This window comes from Antedon bifida, chromosome 7 (genome assembly GCF_963402885.1).
Source record: "Antedon bifida chromosome 7, ecAntBifi1.1, whole genome shotgun sequence".
In the NCBI taxonomy this organism is placed as follows: Eukaryota; Metazoa; Echinodermata; class Crinoidea; order Comatulida; family Antedonidae; genus Antedon; species Antedon bifida.
In genome coordinates, this window is record NC_136232.1 from 8,715,076 (window position 1) to 8,741,637 (window position 26,562).

Below are 26,562 nucleotides of genomic sequence, written 5' to 3' on the forward strand. Positions count from 1 at the left end.
TTGAATTTGTAATTAAAACAGATGTTGATGAAATTCAATACATTTGGATTTATTTTTATATCGTAGTTGTCACGTGGTTAAAAAGTTTATGTGTCGATCACATGGATGTAAATGGTCATGGGATAAAAGTTTGCAACTATGACACGCCGATTATTTATTGGTAAAAGTTGAATACCTAAGGTATATTTAAGATTATATGACGACGAATGTAACAGTAATCTAACAATATACTGTATAAATATATTGTAAAAAGAATATTATCCGATAAAGTAAACTAAGTCAAGGGATTTTAATTGAGACACACCCGGCCGTTCAAAATATTCAGTTCGCTGCGTTCCATAGATCGCTATATCCGGTCTCTTTTTGCTCCGTCTTGTTTATCGGCGAATCTTAAGAACACCATGGCTAATTTGAAGACATTTTTCAGGTATTTTTCACTTTCTTTTGCCTGTTAAACATTGCAGGCAGTTAGAATATATACAACTCTACATGCTCAATAGATAATAAGTTGTCATTATAGTTGTTCATGTAATCTAAGTTATTCTGATAGCTAGGCCTTGAAAGCTAGGCTTTAACCAGGGGAGGAGGAAAGATTATGAGCGGCTGAAGTGAGCTGTTTTCCTGCTCATTGTCGAGTATGAAGAGGGGCGGTCATGTGTAAGAAATATGTAACGTCACGTGAATAATGAAATATAATTATAAAACTTACCTTACCTTGTTTGATTTTGCGAATACAAAATATTTATAATAAATTGGGCAGTGGCTATTCCTAATTTTGTTTCAGTAATTGTGGAATCCTTCAAAGAAAAAAATAGGCCCTTCCTCAAGGACAACACAGTACAGGGCCTATTCAGGGAGGTATCTCCCTGGCCTATCTACCAAGTAACCATTAATCAACTGTTCTATCTAGGCCTAGGCCAAGCTACAGTCTGAGTAGGCTAGGCTAGATTAGTATTTAGTATGCTAAAAATTGATTCCATTTACAGTTATGTGGACGAACATCAAGAAGAGTATGTGAAACGTCTGGCCGATGCAGTTGCCATCAAAAGTGTCTCAGCTTGGCCCGAGTGCAGAGGTGACATCACAACAATGGTCCACAGTGTTGCTCAGGTGCGTATAACTGCTCCATCAACCAACAGATCTGGATCTGGTAGCTACTGTACAATCGCCATCATATAGGCTATCTCATACAGGTCAGGTCAGATACAGGATAAGAGCATAATTGCTCCAGTGTATCCCATAATCAACTACGATTGGCCTATTCTGCTGCAAAAGTGTTCTTAAACAAAAACTTTATTGCATTCATAAACTGAGCATTTGCTTTGTTTAAACTATATGAGCTGCTTCGGTAAGTTTACCGAGCGGCGCAAGTACACACACTGAAAAGTTTGTCCAACTGGGGCTTTTTCCACTTCCAATTACAATAATTTCATATATTAAATGACACTTAAGCTTGGTTCCCACTAGCGACGCAACGCAAGTGAATTGACCAATCACAAGCGATGGCTTATTCGCTTGTGATTGCTAACTGTCTATAACTTCGCTTGTCATTGGTTAAAACGCTTGCGTTGCGTTTACGTCCTTGCGTTACGTTCTAGTGGGAACCAAGCTTAAATTACTATCTAATTATGCTAAACATGCTTATTTCTCTTATGTTTGTTTAGACTTTAGAAAAGCTTGGTGCCACAGTAGAACTGGTTAAGTTAGGAAAGCAGACACTAGATGATGGTACAGTTCTTGATCTACCAGAGGCCATACTTGGTAAGGAGGAGGACTTTGTAAAATATATATAAAGGTTAAAGGTTAATGGGTCAATTCATTCCATCAAGAGGTTTCAGAGCCTCTGAGAACTGTGCATTCATATATAGCATAGTAAGTGTCCATCTTTATTGTTCATTGGACATATAATAGACCCACTGCAAATGCTCAATACATTGATTGATTTAAAGATGTATTGTCCCCCTAAAAAAATAATTTGTTTACATTTTTTGTTGAATATTTCATTTTAATGTCACAACAGTTATCCACTGGATCGAAAAAAAAAAATTTAACTGAACAAATGTAATTTAAACCAAACAAATGTCAGACAATGGTTTTTAGTTAAAATTAACCAGGTTTTTTTTACTTTTTATAAGTGAAATAATTATATTTGTTGTTTTTTTTCTACAGAAGTGAATAACTTTATTAAAACTGCAAAATGGCCTATTCAAAGATTTTTTTAAAATTAATTTTTATGTTTCATGTTTTGGGGGACAATACATCTTTAATCATTTTGAGTGCAGTATACTGTAGAGAGATGGTTGTACTGTACATCCAAATATGGCGAAGCGTGCTGGGACCTCGACAATAATAGATAGTAGAGAGATAAACTAATTAATACTAAATATGAACATTGTCATTTTTATTACACAACAATTTGTGTGTGTACTACTTGAATAATAGTTACATTCAACAAAAGATTATCTTATCTTAATTAAGTAAATTGTAAGTTGGTAAATTAATCGGCTCATGTAAACAGCATAGAAAAAGCACCGAAAGAGGAAGTGTTACCTAAAAACTATACCAAATAAAATGTCATATAACAATGTCGAGTTATGTTTAACCATGCTTGTAAGTGTTATAAAATGATATATTTATGATTAAAGATTCAAAACCAAATAATAAATATGGTTTTTGAACCCATTATTTGTTCATTAGAGCAAACACAGAAATTTACAGAGTTTTCCCCCAGATAAATAATATAATGGCGTCTCATAGAAAGTTATTAATTTTAATTTTAATACTCTGTACTCTCGTAAGTCTTGTATAGACCCACTCTAAGAGTTCAAACAACCCCATTTTGTTTTTGAATAATTATGATTTAATTTAGTTTAATTTTAAAAAGTTTTAGAAAATGTATTTATATTTTCTTCATTATATTTCAGGTTCACTTGGGTCAGACCCAAAGAAGAAAACTGTCTGTATATATGGACACTTAGATGTGCAACCAGCCCAAGTGGTAACATTATTTATATTGTTTATAATGTTTAATTACAAATAAGTCCTGTCCTTGGTCAGATGTTTGCCCACTCGTAATTTGTACTATACTAGTGGGACTCAAACCCACGACCTCAGGTCACTAGCCTGACGTTCATACCTCTAGACCACCATGCTTGAATCTAACCCCTAGCCATCGACGCAAACTCGGTGGTCTAGAGGTATGGATGCCAGGCTAGTGATCTTGAGGTTGTGGGTTCAAGTCCCACCCAAGAATTACTTGCATATTTTTTCTCAATGTACTCAATTACTCAGCACCCTGACGCAAAACTACTCCACAGTAGTTACAAACAATTACACACCCTGTCCTATTACTAGGTGATATGTAACATTTTACAACTCTCCAAGTTAACAATTTGTTTCTATAAATTATTTTCACAGTCTGATGGTTGGGACACAGAGCCGTTTGTTTTAACGGAAAAGGATGGCAAGCTTTATGGAAGAGGATCGTCAGACGACAAAGGACCGGTATTGGCGTGGGTCAACATGATAGAAGCTATGCAGGCTCTAGGCCAAGAGATTCCCACAAATATTAAGGTATGCCGGCATGTATAGGCCAAGAGGTTCCTGCAGGCTTTAGGCCAAGAGATTCCTGCAGGCTCTAGGCCAAGAGATTCCTGCAGGCTCTAGGCCAAGAGATTCCTGCAGGCTCTAGAGCCACCCCGGGACTTGTTGTCACAAACCACTAACTTGTGATGACTGGCTGATATTTTCCTTTTCATTTTAGTTTTGCTTTGAAGGCATGGAGGAGTCTGGCTCAGAAGGTCTAGATGAACTAGTTTTTTCAAGAAAAGACACATTTTTCAAGGTATACAATACATACATTATACAATAAGGTTATTTCTAAATACTATAATTTTAATGTAAATTAATACAATTCATTCAAAAGATAAGCCCTTTTCCATATTTGCTATTGTGTCGTGATATAATATCATTATTTATATGCATAGGATGTTGATTATGTATGCATCTCTGATAATTACTGGTTAGGCAAGAAGAAACCATGCATCACATATGGTCTAAGGTATGTTTATTACAAACATATGTTCATTTTAATTCGCAACATATAATGCACAGTGTTGAGTTTATAGTTTGAATATAACAATCATTACTTTAACTGCCATACCCATATTGTATTACATATTACAGTATGTTGAGATTTGTTAAATAGCACCCTCTATGTTTGGATGTATTTTTTTACAATTATAGCACCCTCTGTGGTATGGCCATGCTTTTATAAAGTCTTGATATTTCATTTTTCCAAGTTGGGATCACTGCTTGATAGCTGTTATTATACTTTGTTGTATTTTTTCTTTATGGAATGATATTTAACTGTATTTTTTTTTTCCTTTTTAGAGGTATTTGCTACTTTTTTGTTGAAGTGAAATGTGCAGATAAAGACTTGCATTCTGGCGTCTTTGGAGGATCAGTGTGAGTTGAATTAATTTAACTAAATTTACAATTAAGCCTTTTTTATCTAGAAAATTAAAGTCTAATTCTGCTTTTTAATGAGCGCAAATAAATTGTTTCCAACTTGCGTAGTAAACCACCATCAAGTTAAGATTTCTAGGTATTGCATCTTTGCTGTTAAACATATTCTTAATTTTATCAGTGGTAAATACAATATTTATCTTTAAACATTTTTTCTTATTTGATATAAAATTACTTAGAATAAATATAAAAATAATATAAATAAACTATAATATACCACAGTATTTAATCAATGTTAAAATTAAAGTCAAATTTGTATTAAATGGCTTACTTTGACCTAAAAATAGAATCGTTGAAATATTGATATGTAAATTATAATATGTATTTAATTATCTACTGTTTTATAGTCATGAGGCCATGGCTGACGTAATAGCCCTTTTGAACACTCTTGTTGACGTCAACGGCAAAATCTTGGTTCCTGGTGTCACTGATACCGTAGCCGAACTTACACCAGAAGAAAAGGCAAAATATGAAGCGATTGATTTTGATAAGGTAATGCTTATTATTGTAGTACAAGAGTGTGTAGTGGTATCACAGGTTATTCAACATATTAAACTTATGTGTAGCTTAATGGTTAAGGTGCTTAGCTACCGAACCACAAGTCCTGGGTTCAAATCCTGTTGGATACCTGGATTTTTTCATGTGACAAAAAAACTCCCAAACACTTGTTGTAAGATTGTTTATGTAGAGCATCTTGTGTATGTCTTTGTCTAGTCCATGGATTGTCACCTGTATATCAATATACTATTAATAGTACTGTGACAACATGCTCATTTTAAAATAGTCCACAACAACACTAAAGCTCTGTCTACACTATCAAACTTTATGTGACAACAAATGTGATGTGCCCATATATGGGTATGATGATGTCGTATCACTACCATATTTAAGCATATCACTACCATATTTGGGCACATCACACTTTTTTTGTCAAACTAGTTTGATAGTGTAGACAGAGCTTAAAAATGTTTTATTAATAGTCCATGCTGATTTAAAAATAGTCCACAACAACACTAATAAAGACAAGGTGAAGAAGTGTCAATGATGCATGTTTAGAATCAGTATAATGTTTTCAAGAAATGCACAATAAATGTTGTTGTTTGGGTTGTAGGAGGATTATAGAAAAGACATTGGGGCTAACAAGTTGATGCATGAAAGTAAAGAACACATATTGATGCATAGGTGGCGCTATCCATCGTTGTCCATTCACGGTAAGACATTATCAGAGCTTTTAATTGAGATATTTAGTACCGGCCTAACGGGACAAGTCAATGTATGTTGTCCATGGTGTGATATTTAAATACAGTTACAGCTATTTACCCATATAAGATCTAGACAGAGATGATTGTTTTAATTTACTGTGATGTTATTTTGGCTAGTAAAATGTGTATGTGGGCAATGTTTTTTTTTCTTCTTTATTGTGCTTTTTTTTTTGTAAATCTTTTTCTCAATCTTATATATATCTTTTATCTGGAGGACCGAACTTAAAGCCTTGGTTTAATACGCCCTCCTCACACAATTATATTTATTATTTTATCAAATGTTCTGTATATTTATATTATTACAAATTTATTTGATGTGAATTCAGGTATTGAAGGAGCATTTTATGAACCTGGATCAAAGACTGTCATACCAAGGAAGGTGATAGGCAAGTTTTCAATCCGTCTCGTGCCAGACCAGGATCCTGCTGTTATTGAGAAACAAGTTCTTGATCATCTGAATAAGAAACACAAAGAACGAGGCTCACCAAACACGATGACGTGAGTTTTAATTTACTTTTACAACAATTTAAATTATTTCGGTGGTGCTTTCCAGAAAACCACATGATGCTAGGAAAGAATTAGGGACCACCTTAGAAAATTGTTTTGGGAGAACTTCTAGCAGATGATACTGAAGAGATCACTGAAAAGCGATCAAAGTTGCCAATACTGTGTTTTTAAAATTGAATATGCATGTATTGAAACTGAAGCTCTGTCTACACTATAAAACTAGTTTGACAAAAAAAGTGTGATGTGCTCAAATATGGTGGCGATATGCCTAAATATGGTAGTGATATGGCATCATCATGCCCATATTTGGGCACATCACATTTGTTTGTCACATAAAGTGTGATAGTGTAGACAGAGCTTAAAACCTTCTCTGTAATTTGTTTGAAAGCAGATAACTTGTTTAATGAACAATAATATAGTAAACGTTTTTGATGTCTGTATGTTTTCTTATCAGTCCATCTATGGGCCACGGAGGTAAATGTTGGGTGTCAGATTTCAACCATCCTCACTATCAAGCTGCAGCCAGGGCTAGTAAAACAGGTAAAAATAAACTTTAACAACTAATGACAACCCACCATATATGCACATTTTGATAGACACTATTCATTTTTCATCAGTCTCCTTGGCTATGTCAAAGAACCTTTAATATGTGTCTTTAATATTACTGTATCTACATCGTATAGTATATGGCATAGAACCGGATATGACTAGAGAGGGTGGTAGCATCCCTGTTACGCTGACTCTTCAGGAAGCAACTGGAAAGAATGTTTTGCTACTGCCGATCGGAGCATGCGATGATGGAGCGCATTCGCAAAATGAAAAACTTGACCGGTACAACTACATTCAAGGGGTAAGCACGAAGAATTCTATATTTTAGTTTAAATAATATGAAAATACACTGAGAAAGAGTTAGTGTTACCTGAAAGCTCTGCAATTTCTTTCTGGTTGTTTTAATTTATCATTTTTATTTAGCTTTTAACTTATTTTATTTGTATCTCCATTGAGATCCAGCTACTGATACCTACAGCTTGTCATTTCCCCAGTAATTTTCCTATTTGAATAATATGAAAATACATACATAAAATTGTGAATAATTTTTGTGCTTATGGAATTATTAATTATTCTAAGCTTCCAAATTTTCCTATTTATAGTAGTATATTTAAAATACATTCCTTTTTTCCCATAGATCAAGCTGATGGGGGCATACCTACACGAAGTATCGCAGCTGAAGTAAACGAAATTAAAATATAATATTCAAGATAATCATACCATAAAAACTAAAACATTGTTTTCAATTTTATTTCCATTAATTTAATTTCAGTTGATTAATATTTTTGTATTTAAATAGAATTATCAATTTATGATTTAATTAAGACATTTTTCATAAATTTGTAAGTGATACAGTACAGACCACACTGACTCAGAGCATTCCAGTATAAAGACTTTTATTTTGCAACTGAAAATAATTTTAATTTGATCTATGATATATAAAAGAATTTAAAACTGTGAGTAGAGTTTACAAATTATATAATACTCAGTTTATTGCTAAATTACACTACTAAGTGGCTAAAAGAAATAATACCAAATAAGGACTGTGATGAATTTTGAGTTTTCATTTATTTAGTATTATAGCATGTTAATCTAACTAGTACACTTAGGGCGTGTTCAGATGGGTAATTGTTCAGATATTTTTTGGTTTTCAGTGCAGCAGCTGCCACAATTTTAAGATACAGTACGTCTTGTCATTTAGGCTATGTGGAAAAGGTACCAAGTTTTACAGTACATCTAAAAAGTTAACTTGTATGTTAAGGGCCTGTTCAGATTGGTAATCTTTTAGATGTTGGTTAGACTTCAGTGTAGCACCAAAATTTAAGATTGTTATTTAGGCTACTTGGAAAAGGTCCCAAGTTTTACAGTACATCTAAAGAGTTTAAACAATTTTTTAAAGATGACAGGGACCTCCAGGAAACCCCCAAGGGGATTGTGATAGGAGGCCCAATAAAAACTGTTTAATTTCAAGCACGAGGTATTTCCTGGCTAAACTGCGCTAACCATGTTTAACCCATCATTTTACACTTTATCTACCATCACTGTATAGTAGTGCAATGATGCTATCTGTCAACTGACACCTTCTCTTTGCTGAACAATAATTTTACAAGTTCCTGTGAATATTCCAATTCCTCCTAAAACAGAAAAAAAAAATTGTATACAGTTTTGTTGGCAAATTTAGAGATTGTGTAAAGCTCTGTCTACACAATCAAGCTAATTTGAGGAAAAAAGTGTGATGTGCCCAAATATGGTAGTGATATGCCCAAATATAGTAGTGATATGACATCATGTCCATATATGGGCACATCACGTTTTTTTGTCACATAAAGTTTGATAGTGTAGACAGACCTTTACACTTTTTGTTTCTACAGTATGTCCCTCATAACAGAAGCTACGGGTATTTGTTTGTGTTATGTTCTTAACACTAACCTGGAATTCTTCTTTCCCTTTTAACATAGCTTGTCGATCCTTTAATAGTTTATGCAAATGTAAACTAGGATTCTTAGCATCTGATTGGGCAGCTTTGTGGTCTTGAATCAGAGTCAATAAGGAGAGCATTACGTATTCATGCGTGCTGTCGTGCTCAGTCTGAAGCATGCTCACTAACTGGTCTACCATCCCCATCTGCTGTACCACATCTATAGAAAGTATCAACATTTTATTTTAATTTTACACATATAAAGCTCTGTCTACACTTTATGTGACAAAAAAATGTGATGCGCCCATATATGGACACGTTGACATCATTACTACCATATTTGCACATATCACTACCATATTTGGGCACATCACTCTTTTTGTCAAACTAGTTTGATAGTGTAGACAGAGCTTAAGAATGACCAGTCGCAACAACTGTGACACTTTAATTTACGGTTATCGAGCTTGAGATGGCCATTGTGGTGATTAAAAAATGGCTAAAAATAATAATTTAGTATATTGAGAAGAGTATCTCCAGTGCTTTTTGGCTAGAGATGGTGAATGTGACTTCATCTACATTCTTATCCAAAAGAAATACATTCCTTGGTAATTTACCTTTGTGTTTTGAATCCATTCTAAGGATGTTGTTAAGGAGGAATGATGCTTTGATTCTTAGCTTCGTAATGCAACCTTGCATTGCTCTTACAAGATACGAGAAGCCATCATTTGCCGTGAACGCTTCCAGACAAGGCTCGTGATCACGTACCATACCTAACGATTGCAAAGAAAGAAAGAATTGATGAATTTGAACTTAGTTTCATCTGGTTTATTTAACTATTATCCATTATGATCGTCTTATATTCTTGTTTTATTTCTCGTAACAAAAACCTACTAAAAAAAAATTGATTATTTGGAACATTTTGTGTGTTTATACTGTGAATGCATTATTGGTAGAGGAGGTATTAAATCTCTTATTCGGAACAAAAAATATATTACAAGTAACGTACAGGAGATAGCGTACAATGCTTTAACTCTCACGATGTCTGCATCATCTTTGTCGACGAGGTCAAAGAGCACTGGTATCATGTTATGGTTCAAGAGTACGTTCTGGCTGTATGGATTGTTTTGCGATACCATTGCTATCAATTCTGCCGTATTCCACCTCACTTCTGAACTTGGATCGTTTAGGAGTTCCTTCAGGATTGCAGTTCCGCCAATCTTGTGAAAATCTAGTAAAAGAAAAATTTTATTTTTATTATTAGTTTATAAGCATGATACATTATAAAATAGTTTATCCATCCTATAATTGGCGAGGTACTCGCTGTTGAATGACTATGAAATAAAAAAAAAAGGCAGGCAAGTGAAAAAGTCGTAGCATGTGACCAATTGCTTTTAATACGCAACTTACCGCTTGCATTGTCTATAGTTTGACAAAGTTCTTGTAAATGTTCTAGTAGAGATGCTTTCACTAAAGTGTCATTCTCGTCACAACTGCCAAGAAGTGGTTTAATATTATCCACAGTTTTCTTCATCTCCTTCGCTTCATCACAATGTAAATCGTTGAAAACATTTCGAAGAAACTCTTTTTTCTGAAGAAAGAATTTTGAAAATTAATTAGAGATGAAAACATTTCAGAGAAACTCTTTTTTCTAAAGACAGAATTTTGAAATGAAATTGAGATGAATCCTAAAGCAATTTATTTTGTGATTATTGGAAAACATTTTCTGATATTTACCTCCTCGGGCATCGCTTCTCTTTCAACGGGTTCATCACTATGTACTGTGTTTTCAACTGCAAGCTGTAATATTCCAGATAAACTCTGATCAGGCTGATTTCGACTTCCAGATGCCATGATTTTTAAAATATGTATTTGTATCTATTCTAAACAACAACAAAAATAAAATTTAACATAAATAATATTGCATAAAGCATAAATATTGGATGACAATGTTAATTATCCAAATACTGTGATAATTGATATGTACTGTACTTCTAACCCGGCCCTAACTCCAACCAGGCCTATTTACCAAAATATAGAAATACTACTACTTACAGTAGGCCTTAGTTAGCCTATTAACGTTGTACTTATATAGACCCATGGTAGGCCACCTACTAGCTAGCCTAACTAAGGCTAAGCTAAACTAAAAGGCCTAGCTAGACACTATATTCTAGGCCTGGTTTTAGAAATTATGACTTACTTGAACCTATAGTTGAATGAAATAAAAATGTGCCGATACTGTATGAACTAATGTAGGAGCTTTACGTGTTTTCTATATGACTTAAACATTTATTTTAAAACCAGAACCTTCTCGAACTAAACCACAACATGTTGTTTGTTGATGATCTGAAACGTGACCTTTCTACATTTGACCTTCTGTTCACTCAAGCATTACTTTAGGTCACCGGCAAAAACATGGGGACTGTTCATGCAAAGGTAACTTGCAAAATATGAATTATTTAATAATATTTATACTATGACATTAGTGAATTTAGTTTTGTGTTTATCCTTATTAAGGCCTGTTGCATAATATCAATAAGAAACTACTATATTAGGCCTAGGCTGGCTAGCTAATAATATAAAAATTAGGCTGATTTCCCCATCCATTTTTTTGTGAACTGGGTGGGGGCTGGGGGTTGAGGAGGATCAGAAAAGCTGTTTTAGTATGGTGTAATCTAGTAAAAGGCTAGAGGGGTTTATATTTATTCTTCTCATATATTATTATATACATAATAATAATAACATTTGAAACTAAGGTAATGAATGCTGATGTATTAATTTGATGGAAACTATGTTTTTTCTCTTCTTGCTTAGTACTAAAATGTTATTTTTCAAGTTAATTGTTACAATAATTGCCATTATTTTTTAGGAACCACCACCAAAGTTTCCACATGACTCTGACATGATGGAACCTGGAGATGGACATCAGCGACCTCATTACCATGTGAAAAAGAGGGTCTTTAAGGGAACCACACCGGTACGGAACATGATGTTTGACAGTTTCTTACTTTTCTTTTAAAAATGCAAAACACATTTAAGTGAACTACATGCTTTAATCTAAAGCTCTGTCTACACTATCAAACTAGTTTGACAAAAAAAGTGTGATGTGCCCAAATATGGTAGTGATATGACATCATCATATCCATATAGGCACATCACAATTTGTTGTCACAAAAAGTGTGATGATAGTGTAGACAGAGATTTACTCTTTTTCTTTTCAGTGTAAGGTTCAAAGAGTGCACATAGAGGGCTTGAAGAGAACCAAGAATGATCTGGTGGTTCCTCAGGTGCAAGACCTTCTCAAGTCCAAAGACTTCAAGGATGTTATCCAGAAGTCTGCAGAAGCAAAGCTACGTTTAGAAGCATTGGGTATCTTCACCTCTGTTGGTGTTGTGATTGATACTGCAAAAGGTACAGACAATCAATGATTTATCAATTCCAATTTCTTCAAGCACTAAATAAAAAGTAAAGCTCTGTCTACACTATCAAACCTGATGTGACAAAAAAAATGTGATGTGCCCATATATGGACATGATGATGTCGTATCACTACCATATTTGGGCATATCGCTACCATATTTTTTGCACATCACACTGTTTTTGTCATACTAGTTTGATAGTGTAGACAGAGCTTTATGTTAGTAAAGTGCATTGTGAGGATCTTCATACTAATATAGCAGAAATTTGTAATTGGTAGGTATGATATGGTAGATAGTTGCCATCCAAAATAAATCTAAATTAAATCTTGTTTCATATCATTTTTTTAGGTCCAACTGCAAAGTCCAATGGAATGGACATCACATTTAAAGTAAAGGAGACCAGGCGCCTTTTGGGCAGTGCTCACACAACTGTTGGAAACAATGAAGGGACACTGGTAAACAATTATGTTTAATCCACAACTAAGTATTTTTTTTAACCCATCAAACATAAAACTGTTTCATGTTGTGAGAATAGTCTTTTAAAGCTCTGTCTACACTATCAAACTTTATGTGGCCACAAAGTTTGATGTGCCCATATATGAACATAATGATGTCATATCACTACCATATTTGGGCACATCACACTTTTTTGTCAAACTAGTTTGATAGTGTAGACCGACCTTTAAATGTAAATATATTTCTATTTTGATAGTCTCTTGGTGCTAAAATGCCAAATGTATTTGGAAGAGCAGAAAATCTAGTAGCAGAGTATTCAAGAAGTAGCAGAAAATCAAATGGATTTAGTTTTACATTTTTAAAGCCATATGGGAAAGAACTTGACAGAAAGTAGGTTTTTTTTCCTTTATTACTGAATATAAAGCTCTTTCTACACTACCAAACTAGTTTGATATGCCCAGTTATGGTAGTGATATTCCCAAATATGGTAGTGATATGACATCATCATGTCCATATATGTTTTTGTCATATAAAATTTGATAGTATAGACAGTCTAATGTTCATTGTAAATATTTTTGCTTGGGTTATAGCTGAATAAAGCAGTGTATTTGATTTAACTAATTTACATATTTATGCATGTACTTATTTTTATATTTGCATATTTTTAGGTTCACTGTTAGTGCATTTAAGAGTGATTGTGATTTTCTTCAGAGTTCTTTTAAGGAGACAGATATCGGAACATTTGTTGAATTTGTTGTAAGTAAATTATTATACATATTTTGTACATTTTATTTGTCTTTTTACAAACTTACAAAGATATGGTACTGTTTACTGCTAGCTGCCGTGGGTCCGTGGAGGGCTTAATCCGAGTTTCCTCAGTTTCCAGTTAAGCTTGAGGACCAGAATAAATTCATTTAACATTTACATACTTAATAATAATAATAGTAGAGCATATAGTATACAAATAATAAATAATTGATTATGCGTTGAATGCAAAGAATATTTTCATGAGGTTAAAGATTGATTGACTAGGACAGTCGGCAGTCAGTCAATCTAGAACTCCATAGCCTTTGTTGATATTGGTTTCCTTGAAGAAATCACTACTAATTTTAAACTTCATTTTATCATTTGTAAAGATTCCAAATGGATCCAGTCGTCATGGTTTGCGCTGGGAAGGTATTTGGAGGGAAACATCATGTCTAAATAGAGCGGCATCGTTTGCCGTCAGATCAGAGGCTGGCCACTCTCTGAAATCATCTTTAAAAGTAAGTTTAATCAACTTTACTTTGTTTACTTTTTTAAAGCACATTGTGTACTTTACTTTACTGATCATAAGTTTTTATATACTATATTTACTTTTTTAAAGTACATGGTGTACTTTACTAAACAATACATTGTAACAAAAATAAACATATTAGTTTTTTAAATAAGTTAAATTGATATGTATTGTCTTGTTTATTAACAAGGTGCAATTTTATTTTTACAGCATACATTCACAAGAGACACACGGGATGAGCACATATTTCCAACTAAAGGATCCTTAGTTCGAATCGCTCATGAGTTAGCTGGGGAAACTGGAGGAGATGTAAAATTCTTTAAGGAAGATTTTGAAGTTCAGCTGAACAAGAAACTTTTATTTAATTCTGTAATTGTATTTCAGTTGTATTACTGTTTCATAGAATTATTCATTTGTATTTTAGTTTCAAACCTTTTGGTGTGAGTGGTATTACAAACCTAACATGTAAATCCAAAGGACCCACCTTAAATACAAAAATTCCATATACACTGTCCCCTAAAGATATACACCCAGAAACTGATATTGAACACTATTTTAACACATTTAGATACATTTTCCCTAGGCATGTGAATTCACCCCTTGTTTTTATTTTTTTCTATAGGTTATATCTTGTACATTACAAGGAGGTTTAATGAAGCCCTATAAAGGTACCACGTCTTTGATTGCTGATCGTTTCTTTTTGGGAGGACCCACATCGGTCAGAGGATTTCAGATGCGGTCAATTGGTCCCCGCGAGGATGGTGAGCATCTGTTGATGTTACTTTTAGCACTTCATTTCATATGGTTATGAAAAAAATTGAAAATACTTTAGCAACAAAATGTTAATCGATTGATTTTGATTATTTTGTTCAGGGGATTATTTAGGTGCCGAAGCATTCTTGGCAGCTGGTCTACATCTATACACACCACTGCCGTTCTTGCCCGTAAGAGGAGGATTCAGTGATCTCTTTAGAACTCATCTATTTGTGAATGCAGGACACCTTGCAAATATCAATTTAGGTAACTGTGTTTTTTTATTTTTTTTACATAAAGATAAATAGATTTTTCTATTAAAATTTAAAGAATTTTTGTTCATTTTTATTGTTTGTGTGCAATTTATCAGTATTGTACGTGGGGTTTTGTACGTGTTGTCCCCTTTTCCGTTACTTGTCCCTATGTCTCGTGGCATGATGTCGCACAGTTTTCAAAATATAAGTTCAATACACAACCCGCAATACTAGGAATGATAGGGAGAAAACGTGAAAGGGTTGTTGACCCGATGGGTCAGATTGTTACAGTACATCAATGTTTTATTAACCATTGATTGTCCCATTTAGATACACCGAATTGGAGAGAAGATTACGAAGAGCTTCGGCAGAGCGTCCGATGTACATATGGTGCTGGAATCTTGCTGCGTCTTGGCAGAATAGCAAGATTTGAACTTAATTATTGTGTGCCAGTTTCTGCACAAGCAAATGATAGGTTAGTAAAACCATTGTGTAGTTTCAACCTTTTATGTTTATAGTCTTAAGCTCTGTCTACACTGTCAAACTTTGTGTGACCAAAAAAATGTTCCCATATACGAAATGTGCCCATATATGAACATGATGATGTCATATCACTACTACATTTGGGCATATCACTACCATATTTGGGCACATCACACTTTTTTGTCAAACTGGTTTGATAGTGTAGACAGAGCTTTACAAATTGTATGTAAAAGTTACTATTTTTACTATACTATTTGTACTGTACTTTATATTGTAGCATAAAATAGTCATTTACAATTAAATACAAATTTAATGTTGTGGGGAAGACATTTTAGTGTTAAAAATTGGTATCCTTATTCTGGTAATTTTTTTTTTTTTTGCAGAATACAAGGGGGTGTTCAATTTGGTGTTGGAATCAACTTTCTTTGATGAAAATTAAGATAAAAACTATAAATTTAATCGTGTTGTTAAAAATACATAGAAGAGTAGTACAGTGAGTATTTTGGCATCTTTCCTACAGCAGAAACACAATTTCTCCTCAATGCAAGTATTTTTTTTCAATAAACACCATTAATCAAGATAGTTATATCTGCAGAATGGTTTTTTTTCCTTTGTTTGGCTCAAAAAGACAAAGAACTGGGATGTTTTACATTGTCGTCAAAACGAACCGAACATATACAGTAGTTGGCTTGATTCTAAATAAAAGTGTCTATAGTGTAACAGCTAAAACTACAGGATTGTTTTTTTTTTAAAAGACCATTACCCAAACCATCATGTATGCAAGCGCGACTAATGTAATGCATCAAGGCCATATGAAACGTCTTGAAAAGTGTCGTGGTCATCAGGAGAACATTAGACAGGAGAACATTAGACAAGATGACTCGTCGTACGATGCATTTAGATTTGACCTTAACAAAACCAACCCAATGTTTAAAACATATTCCTCCATTCTACCGTGAATTTAATTCTTTTACTACAGTATTGGCACTCAAATTGGAGTGGAGTTGTGGCTTGGTGGTTATGATGCTTGGCTACCACTCCAAGGGTCCTGGGTTCAAGTCCCGTCACATGTCAGGATTTTTTTCCAAGGACAAAATTACAACTCCACTCCCAAAGACTTGTAATAAGACTTTGTTTATGTAGAGCATCTTGTGTATATGTTTGTCTTGTGAACCTGTGAGGGTCCCCAATGATCAGCAATTGCTGGATGGATCACCCTCATTAAATATGGTAAAAAAAAATTACTCGGTCACACAATAAATAACAAAACTTATACTTGACAACACATTAAGTATTGACTGGCTTTTTTATTTTGTCAAAAGAAATCACACCCGGTACTTTATGGTGGCGTTGCTCTATTTATATCCCAACTGTGTCTTATTTAGAAACATTTATGACATTAATAAAGTTCATGGTTATGGTCATGTATTCCGTAAAATCATGTCAACACCAAAAATAACATCTCCATAATAGCTGTCTAGAAGTTGAGCTTGGTTCGTCTCCAATGACGCCTCTTGGCATTATACCTGAAAATAAACAAAAAGGTTGTCACATTTTGTTTCAAACAGTGCAAGTTTAAAGGTCTGAACCAGCTAGATCTTAATGCAGTGTGTAATTACGGATGATGGTTCTTTTTAGATGTTGAAATGTTTATAATAAAATGTAGGCCTAGGCACATAAAAAAGTTGAGCAATTAAGTTTACTAAGTAAGTACAATAGGTTTAGGTAGCCTAGTTACCTTATCTTGTTGCCAGTTTTCATCCTGGTCCATTGTGGAATTGGCCTGTTCTGCTTCTGTTTTCTGGCCAGCTTTTGCTTAATCTTGAATGCTTTGTGTGAAGGCTGAAAAATTACAAAAAAGATACGGAAAATAGTAACCTTGGTTTTCGACATATGATAGGGCTAGCCTACTACTAGGCCTAGTAGTAGTAGGCCTGGCGTAGGCCTAAAAAAGTGAAGAGTGAAGTTTACGGTCGTGAGAAAGTTTAATCAAAATTGCATGCAGTTGACATCCGTCTACAAGTATTAATTAATCGGCCAGAACAACACGGAAAAAGGATTGAATCAATAAATTTCGGTGTATTCCAGAGGGCTAGGCCGGTTGCCGGTAATTCTAGGCAGGTACAGTTGTACCCCTGACCCGCCGCATAATAATAGGTGACCAGACAATTAATAACCTTCGTAAATCTCATACACGATTGACCATCGGGCTTTAAACTTATAACATATTAGAGAATATTAAAATAATATTTCGGGAATGTTGTCATTTTTATTAATAAAGTGCAATAAAGTGGTTAAAAAAGACAAATTATTACCATCTTTCCAAGCCGATACTTCGTCAGCTACGGGAAAATTATAAAGAGACCATGAGGGCGTTCTCGTCAAAACAGCCCGCCCTCAATTTAGTTCCACCAGATAAATACAGGAAAAAAGTGATAAAAGAAAATCATTGTTCTTACCAGGGAGATGTATAAATCTCCCTGTTCTTACCAAAGATAGTTATCTTTGTTCTTACTAAAATTAATTGGTTTTAAGATACAGGTACATATTGTTGTATCTTAATATTTATAGACACATATAGTTAGTGTTATTATTAATGTTTTGAGGTAGCGATGGAGAAAATCTACTATCCTAAATATTTTTCATAATTACTTTACCTGAGATGAACTATTTTAATGGTTAAGTTATGTTTGGATTGAAAATAGTTTGTGATTTCTGATTTGATTCGATTTATTGATATATATTATAATTCAAATAAAACATATTATATAACAACCCATCTATTAAAACAATTACGTTTAAAACTTTATATAAACGTAAGTTATTTTGGTTAATAAAACGTTTTTAGTAACCGTTTGAAAAACGTGAACTAATGTGGAGTTTTGAAAACGTTTTAGAAAAAAAAACCCCAATTTAAAACGTTTTATTACCTGTTAAAAACGTGTGAAATTATGAATACACAGTAGGCCTACTTGAAAGGAGTGACCATAGAAAGAAAAACATAATAATAAAAATGGTAAATGGAATATATAAATATAAATTATGTAATATAAAATAAAAAACAAATCAACAATAAATAAATAAAATATATTATATAATTATTTACGTGTGACAACAAGCAGTTTTAGAAATACATTAACATTGAGATGGTGGTGGTTTACCACAAAATTGTGCGCCAAAAAGAAAGTTAAAATAAGGAAATGAATTTAGTTTGACAAATTAAATTAAGTAACTTGATGGTCTGAAAATAATTGATAAACAGTGCTCAGGGACAATTTGGCCAAGCTCGTTTACGTAATCGGCTGACATCAAAGGAGCCGCATGACAGGTAAAAGGACCGGTAGTGTCGACAAAATAAACAATAGAGGGCGTTAACTTACGACCAACAAAAGTAAGAGAAAGAACTAAAAGGCGGAAGTGTTGTTGTGGTGCGGTATGTTGTTATCGTTATTCGAGAACGCAGTAAAGTCGCCAAGAAGGAGATACGTTTTGTTCAAGAATGTAGAGAGAAAAGGGAATATAAAATCTACAGTTACTCTGTTTTATTGAATTCGAAGCAATAAACCAATCATGGGTAAAGACCAGGAGTTATTGGAAGCCGCACGGACTGGTAACGTTGCAGTGGTTGAGAAAATTCTTAGCCCAAAATTACGTCCGCGTGTGCTAAACCAGGCGATAGCATTAGCAAGGTGAGCACTTATCGTCTGCTGATGCTGACAAAAGGTTCTTGTAATTGGATACCATTTTTGCCTCATCAAGGCCAAGGTGACCAGAAAAAAAATACATCCGCTTTTTATTTACATCTATAGCTAAGTTAAAATAGTCAGTAATTATTATTATCAAGAAGTCTGTATATGTTTGGCTTCTTTCCTAATGTGTAAATTAATTGTCTTATTCGTTGTTGGAAATGTTTCAAGTTGTGTACTGTAAAGGAAGGAGGATGATGGAAATTAATTTTTATTTTTGTTAGGGGTCCTTCCCAGAAACGTTGATTAAGAAAATGATTTAAAAATATATTTTTATATTTATGTTATAAATAAATCATAAGTTTATCATTGATTAAAAAATAAAAAATTTTAATATTAAAAATAACTTATAATATATGTTATAAAAATGTTAAAACATCACAGTATATATATATACTGTAGTATAAAAATCATTGATTGAGATTCTGGTTGTGAATGACTTGACTTTCTTTAGTACATTTATTTGTCATAAAAACCAAATATACATAAAACCCTTTTAGAAAACAAGAAGTTATTTTTAAAATACACAAATGACAATGTTGTGTTTATTCAAGAGAGCAGTGACCGTTCAACAATCAATGTATATTGTAAAAGTTTTGATATGAATTTCCTGTCTTTTCAGTTACCTGCCATACCTTTCATAATAATATACTATTTATCATTCATGCATGGTTGATTTTCCGATTGTCAGGTAATCAGATTTTGAATTTAATAATCTGACTTATTATCTGTTTTGATTTACAGTAGTTTTAGGGGTTTTAGAGGACCAAACTGCCAGGATGCCTCGGGATATACACCTCTGCATCATGCGTCACTCAATGGCCACGTGTAAGTATTCTCCTGGTTTTAATAGTTAATTATTGTTGGTAAATTATTAATAATCCACACATGTAATATTAACTTCATTTCCAAGTGAAATATTTATTATAACTTTTGACTTAGTATTGTACAGTACGATGGAATACAATATTTCAGTTTAAATACTGTACCAAGAGGAAAAGCACTGGATCTGATAAATAAAGTACAAGTATATGTACTTAAGTATGTACAGTACCATAACCTTGATGTCTCAAACACCAAATACTTATCAATCAAGTTGTAAACAAATCAGATATAAACTTAATTAATATTGACCTTCGTTTGACCTTTTATGAGGCTCATCTGCAAACATTGTTCAGAGATACATCCTTGTGTCCTTTGTTGGTTATCATGATGTCACAATAAAAATACAAAGAATAAACAAAGAAAGAATTTAGGCAAATATGTACACTTTGATACATTTGTGCTGTATTATCACAGATTAAATTTGTTCTGTTGCACCCTACAAATTAACCTTATCTTTAAGGATTCTGTCTGGTTCTTGACAAGATTTTGTTTACTGAATCGGCCAAACCTACCGCTTTCTGATACATACTGTACTGCAGTAATGTACATACTGTACTGTATGCTACAAGATACACACATTTTAGACCTACAGTATATTCCTACAGCTTTAAATAAATGATACGATAGAGTCCCTTTGGTATCTGTCGTTAACGCAGTTCCCTTAATTTTCGATAAATTCAGATCTAATACAATCAATAGAAATCAATTATTTTTTTAATAATTTGAGGGTTTCCACCTCTAAAGGCCAATTTACAAGGACAAGCGGTAGCGATTAAGCTGAAACCGTGTACAGTAGCTTTTCCAACATAGAATCTGTACCTGTGTCTGTGTGTAGTAAATGGTCATAAGGAATACTATAACATAGATTCTATTTTTATTACTGTTACTGCTGGTCTTGGTGTACAGTAAATTGGCCTTAACTTATCCAAAAATATGTACTGTATCCATGTCATTTGGATCATTCCTCCATGTTGGTGACAGTTAATAGTTTATAAAATAAAGTAATTAATGGATATACTGTATAAAAGTCAAATAGTAAACAGAAATACTGTAGAAACATTATTTTCACATACAATTACTCATTTCAGATACATCATAGCAAATAACATTTCAATCATGTTGAATGAAAATCTCATTAAATAAATATGATCTTTTGATTGAAGTGAAATGAACAGTTAATGTTTAGGTCTATTAAACATGTAAATTGGCTGTCAATTGACGCGTAGATGAGGACACATGACATTCCATTTCACTATCAGTAGTTCATATAATGTTTTCATAAGAATGCGTACTACGGTAAACAAATTCTTACGGAATAGATGAACTAAGAAATTCTTGATGTTTCGATCAAAATATGTCAGCCATCTTGCTGCTTGGCAACAATTCAAACATGCATTCTTTGCAAAATATGATTATGTAATAATTAAAACTGGGTGGAGGAAATTTGAACTGAATGACCCCACCCACCAGCGCGACATCCACGTTAACATTTAACATTAATTAACATTTATTCATAGTTTAGTAAGTACAGTATAGTAAGTGAAATAAAAGTAGTTTTACTGAGCAATTTACAAAACAATTAGGCACAGTTTTGTTTTTCTTTTAGGACAATAACGAAACCAATGAAATTTGAATTTATAAATATTAATTATTCATTTAGTGTAATTTCAAGATTTCTTATGAAAAATAAATATAAAAATAGTCAAATTTAATCACATGGAGGTACAGTAATACAAAGAAAAACAGAGAGAGCGCGACAAAAGTTTTACGAGTTTGGTTTTCAGGAATTCTGTTTTCAAGATACGGTATAAAAGGAGGGTTTGCTGTATTACTGTATAGGAAGTGTTCTCATACTAGAGTTGTCCACTGAATAGAGGTGTTCCAGGGGAGTGGTTCTACTGGCATAGTTGATTAATTTTTCTTTACTGTATGTGCCCACGGCGTGACTACCTGTACAACATGTTCAATTATAAAAGGGTGGTTTTTTAAAAGTGTAATAATGGAGAAGTGATAAATATTTGTCAAACTGTACACTAACTTTAACTATTACTATTAGAAAACAACATTTAAAGACACTTCCTCTTATAGCTTTACTTTTCTGCTGGTCATTCACTTAACCTTTCTAAATGTATGACCTAAGCAAGTCAATCCAATGTAAAAATAGAATCTAAATGTAGTTAATAGGCATAAGCTAGATTTGTATGTTGTAGTTTATTGCTTTTACTGATGTGGTAAATATCTGAATTACTTTATGCTAAATATTAGCTAAAAGTCACATTCAAATAATTGTTATTATAATAAATCTGTCCTAAGTTTTAACACGTTTGTATTTTGGATTTAGGAATATTATTATATTAATTATTTAACTAAATAACTTCAACATAGTTTTGTTTAATTTTTAGCATACAGTAATTGTCGGGTAATGTTAAACTGCACGACCTACGCAAACCTTGCGCGAACGCAAAATTGTCTCTTGTTTTATCCTGAAGCTTACATTGGTTTTTCTTCAGTATCAAGTAATCAATCATGGATAGTTCTGTAAATCCTACAAGATGTGTAATTCTACTGTACAAAGATTTTAAATCCATGTTCTATGGTTTAAAGCATAAGTGTTTTTTTTTCTCTGAAAGCTGTAAAATAATTACCATCTCTGATATTAAATTTGAAAAGATAATCTCGGTAGAAGTTGAATTTAATGAATCATCAAAACATACTGATGAACTTTGCTTTGAATAAAATACTCTTAACATTAATATCAAACTATTCAAGTCTGACTCTTAATAAAATATTAAATGAAAGCACTGAGAAACTGAGTGAAGTACAGTACTTGGGATGTTGATATTTTGGCCCATGTTAAAAGAATACAAATTTTTCGTTTACAAATTACAGTATTAATAATAAACCTTACCGTTTTCTTGAATTTCAATAGGCATGTTCTGTAAATATACCTATAACTTCAAAATTGCAGGCGTTATCGTACAAACACACAAACAAAGTACTACAGCTTCGCAAAATACAATTTTGCCAAGTAATAATAATGTACAGTATTGTTCTGTGAAAACAGCAATATATGCCAACTGTACATTGTACAATGCTAACTACAGATACCTGTATATACTGTACAGGCTTATATCATAATCATGTACAATTTGAAGGAAAAAAGTTAAGAATGTGGGTTGATTTTATTCACAAAATTAACGTAAAGCAGAACAAGTGTGTACAGTACACTATGGTACATGGTTCAGTAGCTTTTTTGTTGGTTCGATGGGGTTTGCTATGTTTTTTTTTAGTTTTTCAGTGGTTAACAATACCCGCAGAATGATGGTTTATCCCTTTTTTCATGTCTGATGGTACAAACTACTCTTTATCTGTGATTAATCAGCATTAAAAACGTTGCCTTCAAATGGTGTTCATTTCACAAAACAGAAACAGTTAAACGATGTAACCCAATAATTAACACTGATTGCAGACCACGTTGAACGATGTTGAAAGAGTTGGTTTCCTTTGCTTAATTAGATTTAACGTGGGGGTTTGACCATTTCCTACCTGGATCTGATCCGAGGCTGGCAATACTTGCGGAATTGGAAGGTCGTTTATTATCATCAGTTTTAGGATTATATTTAATAATTTTAATAATATTGTAGACCTACAACTGTACAGTAGGGCTTATCTGTAACACTCCATCCCCTTTTTCATTTCAAAATCTTTACTGAAACTCACATATTTCAATAGTTATTCTTTTCATGTTGCGCTTGAGACTCCGGTTAAGAGCGCTGTATACTGTAAATGTTCAATATTATTAAATTATTTTTATCTGCCAAAACTTCATATAGAAATACTGTACACCAACACACATGATTTTGTTCATACAGTTAGCATCAGTAGTACAGTTACTGTACACTACTGTAGGTCATCAGGTCATCCTATATTTATCCAATTTTTAGTGTCAGATATGATACCCATATTTTTATGGCAAATAAAAATCATCAAAAACCTTCCTCTGTCTGCAACCATGTGATGTTATATTTTTATTAATTATCGATGTTTTTATTACTTTGATTGATAGAATTCATTTTAAAAAGGAATTATTATAATATTTTATGTTGAAATATAGACACAAATTAGCGTTGTTTTATAGCATGCGTTGCTAAAAATAAATATTTAAAATATGTACAGGTAGTGTATGTCATACATAATAGTACATTTTGAATGTAGCATTCGTTGTCTGATGTCTGCTAACTTTAATAGCACTACTGGTTACATTTAATCACAGTTTCAATGTGAAAGCAGTCATATGTCATTACAGTAATACCAATTTTGTTATTTTCCTTATTAATTTTTTGTTTAGTCATGTGCAATGTGATAATGCATTGCATGACATTGTTCTGTGACACCTTCTTAATTTAGTCCAGGTGTCATAAGTAAATTAACATATTTCATATTATATACCTTAAGTCTTTAGTCCATGAACTACGATGTGAACTAATGTATTCCAGGCCAACCAATTAAAAGTCACTACTCTACACTAAGTTTCAATTACTTTGTATTGCTGCAGTTAGTCTATTGTTTTAGAAGGGCTGATACACTGTACAGTATACTGTACAGATATTAACTATGTACTAATATAGGCCTACTGTACCTTAAACCATTTTGTATACTACAGTAAATACATTTCTTGTTTTGAACATACATATTTTTTTTTAACTTACAGTAAATAGAAATTATAGTATAAATAAACAGAATTTCTACTGATTTTAAAGTTTGTGTAATTAAATCAATAGATTACTTTGTTTTGTAGAGCGGTTGTAATAACATTATTACGTTATGAAGCTGCGCCGAACATTGGAGATGCCAAAGGAAGTAGGCCGCTACACTTGGCATCTTGGAATGGCCATTTGGAAATAGTTCGTCTTCTGATATCCAGAGGAGATAAAGCCACAGTTAATATGCAGGTAACTAGATGGTTTTTGTTTGTTATTAAAAAAAGTAAAAAATAGATGTACTGTACACATTTAGCAGATTAATAATACAGTATAGTACAGTTATACAGTAGCGTACAGAAAAGAATTATCAGATTTTATTGGATGAAATAAATGCTGTAAGAGCAGCGCATTATATAACACAGTGCTTTACAAAAAAAAGAAAAGTCCATGAAATAACCAAATACAAATTGAAGATGACACAAAGGAACCATTTTCACAGCTCCTCTCTCCAGCGCTTTGAAGCTCCCAAATGAGGGCTCGCCGGAACAGAACTCACAGTAGCTGGAGTTAAAATGGTGTCTGACTATCCTACCATTGTTTATTAATACGTTTCCTGAAAGGTATAAAAATAAAACTGCATATTGTACAATGCAATGGAATGCAGCGCTGTTGGATTAAAATAAACAGTGATTATTAAACAATGTAGTATTAAATTGTCACTTCACTTGTCATTTACCTTTGCGTATGATCACTCATGCAGAGAATGATTATATATTGGGATTACAGTAGTCGCAAAGGGATTTAACCAGTTATTATTGACATTTAATGTTTTTTATAACTTTATACAGTGATGATTATGATTGAAGATACAATGATGTTTTAATTTTAATATACTTACCATATTATAAGTATAATGCCACATTTGTGCCCATATTCCATTTTTTAGTTCCTGTTCACCTTTCATAAAGGTAAATATTTAGATCCTAAACACTTCAGTTTTTATAATCCTATTATTATTGGAGTATAACTATCAATAATGTCTATTTCATGCCTAGCTTACTTGGATAAACTGGACAAGTGCCATATTCTCCTCGAAGAGCAATATATACTCGAAAAGTAGAGAATTCATTGAACATCCCTCTCCATAAATGGTACAGTCCATATACCACGCCCTCAAGTGGGAGCATTCTCACAAACTACCATCATTTCTTTTTGAGACATGCAACTAAAGTTAAAATGTTAACGTAAATGTAGTTACTGTATTGTACAGAATTTAGGAGTTACATAAATTTCATTTTTGGGTGCTTGTGATATTAACCGAATGAAATGTACAGATTACTGAAGTAAATATTGAAAACAATAAACTTAATTTTTCCATATTTATTGAACAATTCTACAGTATACAATCAAATCTTTGGTTGATTCTCTTGCCTTCCTTCGATCATTACATTTTGACAGATTTCAAGCATTGTCCTTCTCTTATGTCCAAAAAATTCCATCTGTTTTATCTAAAACCTACTAAAAGAATATTACTACTGTAACTACTAGCCTTTAGAAATCACACGTTATTATTAATTTTTTATTACCAAAGTAACAATAACTTTTAGCTAAATATTTCAAACAATGCAATGCTGTTGTAACCAAGCCTTCGACAATAAAAGCAATTTATTCACTCTAATCTTCTTCAATTCATTCACATCTACTTTGCCTTGACGTTATTTGTCTGTTAACTTCCTGAGTAAAACGTAATAGATCGTTTGAATGTGTACACATTCGACCTTGACAACAATGCTGTATGTTATGCATTAATGCTCTCTGTTCAAATAAG

At 32.9% G+C, this 26,562-nt stretch overlaps 4 protein-coding genes across 7 annotated transcripts in view; 3 read left to right on the plus strand and 1 right to left on the minus strand.

Annotated features, from left to right (window-relative positions):
- The first annotated feature begins 319 nt into the window (after window positions 1–319).
- On the plus strand, window positions 320–7,894 carry LOC144847973 (cytosolic non-specific dipeptidase-like). Its single transcript, XM_078704609.1, has 14 exons — window positions 320–427; window positions 987–1,110; window positions 1,665–1,761; window positions 2,925–2,998; window positions 3,418–3,573; window positions 3,764–3,844; window positions 3,987–4,060; window positions 4,393–4,467; window positions 4,875–5,019; window positions 5,639–5,738; window positions 6,116–6,287; window positions 6,751–6,836; window positions 6,980–7,146; window positions 7,483–7,894. Exons 1-14 carry the CDS (start codon window positions 402–404, stop codon window positions 7,528–7,530), a joined length of 1,425 nt encoding a protein of 474 aa, XP_078560735.1. The 5' UTR covers window positions 320–401; the 3' UTR covers window positions 7,531–7,894.
- A 107-nt stretch (window positions 7,895–8,001) lies between these two features.
- LOC144847986 (hsp70-binding protein 1-like) lies at window positions 8,002–11,090 on the minus strand. The gene is made up of 7 exons (XM_078704629.1): window positions 10,961–11,090; window positions 10,498–10,643; window positions 10,171–10,351; window positions 9,770–9,991; window positions 9,378–9,533; window positions 8,775–8,983; window positions 8,002–8,479 (listed from the first exon to the last, which is right to left on the minus strand). The coding sequence occupies exons 2-7, from the start codon at window positions 10,612–10,614 to the stop codon at window positions 8,408–8,410; spliced, it is 957 nt and encodes a 318-aa protein (XP_078560755.1). The 5' UTR covers window positions 10,615–10,643; window positions 10,961–11,090; the 3' UTR covers window positions 8,002–8,407.
- A 63-nt stretch (window positions 11,091–11,153) lies between these two features.
- LOC144847974 (sorting and assembly machinery component 50 homolog B-like) lies at window positions 11,154–15,986 on the plus strand. The gene is made up of 12 exons (XM_078704610.1): window positions 11,154–11,196; window positions 11,630–11,737; window positions 11,982–12,171; window positions 12,527–12,633; window positions 12,891–13,024; window positions 13,303–13,390; window positions 13,771–13,899; window positions 14,121–14,279; window positions 14,533–14,671; window positions 14,784–14,930; window positions 15,248–15,392; window positions 15,784–15,986. Exons 1-12 carry the CDS (start codon window positions 11,176–11,178, stop codon window positions 15,827–15,829), a joined length of 1,413 nt encoding a protein of 470 aa, XP_078560736.1. The 5' UTR covers window positions 11,154–11,175; the 3' UTR covers window positions 15,830–15,986.
- A 2,832-nt stretch (window positions 15,987–18,818) lies between these two features.
- The window catches only part of LOC144847949 (uncharacterized), a 78,871-nt gene continuing 71,127 nt past the window's right edge, over window positions 18,819–26,562 (plus strand). For all 4 annotated transcript variants that reach the window (XM_078704562.1, XM_078704565.1, XM_078704563.1 and 1 more), the window contains exons 1-3: window positions 18,819–19,089; window positions 19,891–19,974; window positions 24,830–24,983. In XM_078704562.1, coding sequence (XP_078560688.1) covers window positions 18,971–19,089; window positions 19,891–19,974; window positions 24,830–24,983 — 357 coding nt within the window. In that variant the 5' untranslated portion in view covers window positions 18,819–18,970. The remainder of the gene's footprint in view (window positions 19,090–19,890; window positions 19,975–24,829; window positions 24,984–26,562) is intronic.